The following is a 5,000-nucleotide window of genomic DNA, read 5'->3' on the forward strand; positions in this document are numbered from 1 at the left end:
TAATGACATATAGGCATTATTTGCTGATAATAATGAATTCTTATTTTTTTTCTTTTTCTTTTTTTGAAAACAAGAATTTTCCACGGCACACCTGACGATCTCTCACGGCACACTAGTGTGCCGCGGCACAGTGGTTGGGAAACACTGAGTTAGAGTAAGCTAGAGTATAATTAATGTGCACCACGCATTCACAGTACATTACATTACAGTTGACGCATACATACTGTATACTGTTGATAGAGAGTATTACACAAAGCCGAATGGGGGTGCACACACACACGTCATCATGCATTGAGTATAGATGAGACGCTGATTTGAACCGACTATCGCGTGTGTCCAATAGGCCTTTCCAAGTTAAGGCGTGCTCCACTACGCCCTGTGACAGGTTAGATTTAGGGATAGTTTTGGTTTCTGGCACAATTTAGCTCGAAATTTGGCCAAATGTCGCTGTTCTTGGCAAAAGTAAAGCAGCAGAAGCACGGCATGAGCGAGTCCTCAGGGGCCTCATGGCCTCCTTCTGCGTCCTCGAGCCGCTCAAGGTGAGGGAACGCGTGCACAAATTATAGTCGACTTAGTTGCCGACTGAAGGTAAGGAATGCTGGCACTGGGTTTGTGTAAAATGCTTGCACACATCCTTTGGTCAGGTGCGTTGGAGTGGAACCCCTGGGTCACCAACTTTCAGGAAAAGAAAGCTCGAGGCACACTCTTCACATTTGCAAGGTTCACTGCGACGTTTCGGTCTACTGACCTTCTTCAAGCAATTCAATACACTCAAAGTTCAGGAGAGTCCTTGTGCACAAGCCCTCAGCAATGCAGGTGCAGGTGTGAGGCAGGAGAAGGTGAACAATGAACACAATTCAAAAGACACTGCACACTGCTTACTGTTTTTTTCGTTCTTTATTTTTCGGAACGAACGCTGAAAAATAAATAAAGAAAAAGAACAGTAAGCAGTGTGCTGTGTCTTTTGAATTTTGTTCAATTCAATACACTGTTTATCTTGGTCTCAAGACAGATGAACATACCAAGGATATGGATCACTGTAACCATGTTGTGTGGTCTGATGAGAACAAGATAAACAAATTTGCTTTAGATGGTGTTAAGCATGTGTGGTGGTAAACAAGTGAGTTTGAAAAACAAGTGTATCATCTGGCTAGTCAAGCATGGTGAGTGAACAACAAATTTAAGCGGATATATATGTTGTTAAAAGGACACTAATCATTGTGTCGAAGTGAAATTTCTTTAATGTTGTCCTATGAAAAGATAATTTACAAATCTGCAAACATGTGAGTAGTCTCGTGAGTAAAATGTGTACTCACTTCTGTGACATACTGTAGCTATCTGCATGTACTTCACAAAAGCATCAACAGGGTGTCTACAGGTTTGACAAAGTCAAAATTAAGACATTTTAAGACTTTTCAATACCATTTTCCAACTAAAATTAAGACCAAAAAAGTTTTAGAAATACCAAGGCACTCATCTTCTTTGTAATTAAAATGCCTTTATTTTGTTGGGCATAGCATGATTAAAATACTTCGACGCGTTTCGGCATGAAGCCTTCGTCAGGAAGTGTGCAGTTTCTTCTGTGACAAACAGACATAATTAAAAGACATCATGAGTGTTCTCAGGTGTGCAGGGTGGGACCAATAAGCCATTGGCTAACCATTCTTTAACAAAGGTGACATAAAAAAACAGAAAGACAACAATATCAATTGTGGGCAGCAGGGGGCCTCATTCTACAGTCTCTACAGGTATAATAGAGTATTGGACAGCAAAACAGAAAAAAAACATGCATGAAACACATATACTTAGACAGTAGTGTTTACAAGAAGTGGCAGTATTCCATCTCATCATTTAAACCTGGATATTGAGTAGCTTTTAATTTAAAAATCCAGTAGCTCTCTCGCTGATTTAATTGTTTTAATCTATCACCCCCTCTCATTGTTTGTGGTATATGATCAATACCTATAGCTCTTAAGATAGCTGGGTCACTGTTGTGCTGGTCTTTAAAATGGCGTGCCATTGGATAGTTCTCATTTTTTGTTCTAATTGCGTACTTGTGTTCTGAGACTCTATCTTGTAACCTACGTTTGGTCCTGCCAATGTAAAAAACATTGCAGAGGGGACATTCCAGTTTATAAATGACAAATGTTGTTTTACAATTAATAAAATGCCGTATGGGTCATTCCACGCCAAATCAACAAGAGCCCGCACACTTAGGTCTCAAAAAATTCTGAAAATATTACTGAGTGTACCCATGGTACTTAAGAGAAACACTGTTACTTTATTTGAATGTAAGATGTATACTCTCCATGTTACAGCCAATTTCACTGGGGGAGGGGGGTACCCATTTTGTTCACACTCTTTTTTTTGTCAAAGTTCACAAGCCCGTAGGTCAAGAACTAAACCTAATAGGAAGCTCAAATTTGGCATGCTGGTACATAGATAGGAATAGTTTGTTGCAAAACTGTCAGTTTTGGTCTGTATGATCCTGCATCGTCATGGCATTCCCTCAAAGATTATACAAATTGTACTGGAGTTTTTGGCTGTGCTCTGTTTAGGCCTTCAGAAGACATATTTGTGCCCAACATAGCCTCATGATTTTTCCCCTTGTAGATACAAGTAGAAACACTCCCATAAAAATCTATAAATAGAAAGGAAACCCCATCAGTGTTTGACCAGAAGACCTCACCAGTCTGACAAATCATTTTGGGTGTCATTTTCAGAGCACCAGAACACCTTGTGGGATTGTCCACAGATTTTTATTTTATATTTTTCTTCATTCTCCATGAAGTCTTCTTTTTAAAAATGCCAATGAGACTTGTCTTATGTGATGTTTTCTTTTGTAATTTCCACCCTGAACATGGGCAAAATGCAAAAAGAGAGCAATATGATTTCAATAACATTTAATGTAAAGACTAAATAATCAAATGCAAATTTTGCCCAGACATGATCACCAGAGAGTCCCTGTGCAGGGGTGCAGGTATCCCTTTCAATTTAAATGATTTCAGGAGCGTTCAATGTGGGAGCAGGTTCGCACACCAAAAGAGACAGTAGGTCAGGCACAAGGAGTCATGTTGTTACTTTTTTGACCAGCAGATGGCAGCGGAAGAAACGCATAGAAAACATATTGCCCTCAATGTGCATGTTGCCCATGTTCAGGTTCGAAATTACAAAAGAAAACATCACATAAGACAAGTCTCATCTCCATTTTTAAAAAGAAGAATTCATGGAGAATGAAGAAAAAAAATTAAAAAAAATCTGTAGACAATCCCACAAGGGGTTCTGGAGCTCTGAAAATGACACCCAAAATGATTTGTCAGACTTGTGAGGTCTTCTGGTCAAACACTAATGGGGTTTCCTTTCTATTTCTAGATTTGTATGAGAGTGTTCCTACTTGTCTCTACAAGGGAAAAAAAATCAAGAGGCTATGTTGGGCACAAATATGTCTTCTGAAGGCCTAAACAGAGCACAGCCAAAAACTCCAGTACAATTTGTATCATCTTTGAGGGAATGCCATGACGATGCAGGATCATACAGACCAAAACTGACAGTTTTGCAACAAACTATTCCTATCTATGTACCAGCATGCCAAATTTGAGCTTCCTACATGGTTTAGTTATTGAGCTACGGGCTTGTGAACTTTGACAAAAAAAAAGAGTGTGAACAAAATGGGCACCCCCCTCCCCCAGTAAAATTGGCTGTAACATGGAGAGTATACATCTTACATTCAAATAAATTTACAGTGTTTCTTTTAAGTACCATGGGTACACTTGGTAATATTTTCAGAATTTTTTGAGACCTAAGTGCGCGGGCTCTTGTTGATTTGGCGTGGAATGACCCGTATATCATGTGTTCTGTGTCCATGTGTATCTTCAAATGTTTTACTTTTGACTATAGTAGGGCAATGATTACAATGACCACATTTGTAGCTACCTTGCGGTTTCTTAGACAGCCAAGTGTTGTTTTTCAGTTTTTTTATGTCACCTTTGTTAAAGAATGGTTAGCCATTGGCTAATTGGTCCCACCCTGCACACCTGAGAACAATCATGATGTCTTTTAATTATGTCTGTTTGTCACAGAAGAAACTGCACACTTCCTGACGAAGGCTTCATGCCGAAACGCGTGAAAGTATTTTAATCATGCTATGCACAACAAAATAAAGGCATTTTAATTACAAAGAAGATGAGTGCCTTGGTATTTCTAAAACTTTTTTGAAATCAACCAAGCCTGCCATCAAAGAGCACCATCTTAAAAACTAGACAGTTCCAGGAAGCACTCCAACTGGACTTCATTCTAAAATTAAGACCAACTCGTGGCGTTTACAGGTCAGCAAGTCAAAATGAAGACATTTTAAGACTTTTCCATACCATTTTTCCAAATGAAATTAGGACCAACTCGCAAGATCATACACAGGTTCAAACTTTACACTAAATAAAATTCAATAATGCGTTCTAAATTGCACTACATGGCTACAGTACAACTCCCGATTTCCGTCGCAAAGTTCATCACATGGCTGACATAATTATTCCTCCCTAAATTAAGCTCCACAAATTTAAGACAAAATAAGACTTTTCAAGGCCTTATTTGGCGAAAATGAAATTTAAGAGACTTTTTAAGGACCCGCGGCCACCCTGCACAAGTATATACGCATCTCTCTCTGCCTTTGCAGGTGTTGTGCGAGGGCCTGTACTTCGCACTGTGGGTGCAGCGTGTGCGCGCGGAGGAGCAGGACGTGCTGGTGGAGTGGCCCCGTGTGGAGCGCGTCACCCAGAGGATCCCCCGCGTGAGGCCCCCGCAGGGCTTCGCCCTCTCACAGGCACGCGACGAGGCGCGCAAGGTGCGCCTGCTGCACCGCATGCTGAAGGTGAGCAAACACATGCACACATAATGACACACACAGAAACAAAGACAGACACACACACACACCCACAGAAATGTGCGCGCGCGCGCACACGCGCACACACACACACACACACACACACACACACACACACACACAC

The 5,000-nt window shown here is 40.7% G+C and overlaps 1 protein-coding gene across 1 annotated transcript in view; it reads left to right on the forward strand.

The window, feature by feature from the left end:
* pkd1a (polycystic kidney disease 1a) overlaps nt 1–5,000 on the forward strand; it is a 224,946-nt gene that overhangs the window by 182,662 nt on the left and 37,284 nt on the right. The window contains exon 43 of the mRNA XM_063202618.1: nt 4,670–4,864. Coding sequence (XP_063058688.1) covers nt 4,670–4,864 — 195 coding nt within the window. The remainder of the gene's footprint in view (nt 1–4,669; nt 4,865–5,000) is intronic.

The sequence above is a fragment of the Engraulis encrasicolus genome, chromosome 1 (assembly GCF_034702125.1).
Source record: "Engraulis encrasicolus isolate BLACKSEA-1 chromosome 1, IST_EnEncr_1.0, whole genome shotgun sequence".
NCBI lineage: Eukaryota > Metazoa > Chordata > Actinopteri > Clupeiformes > Engraulidae > Engraulis > Engraulis encrasicolus.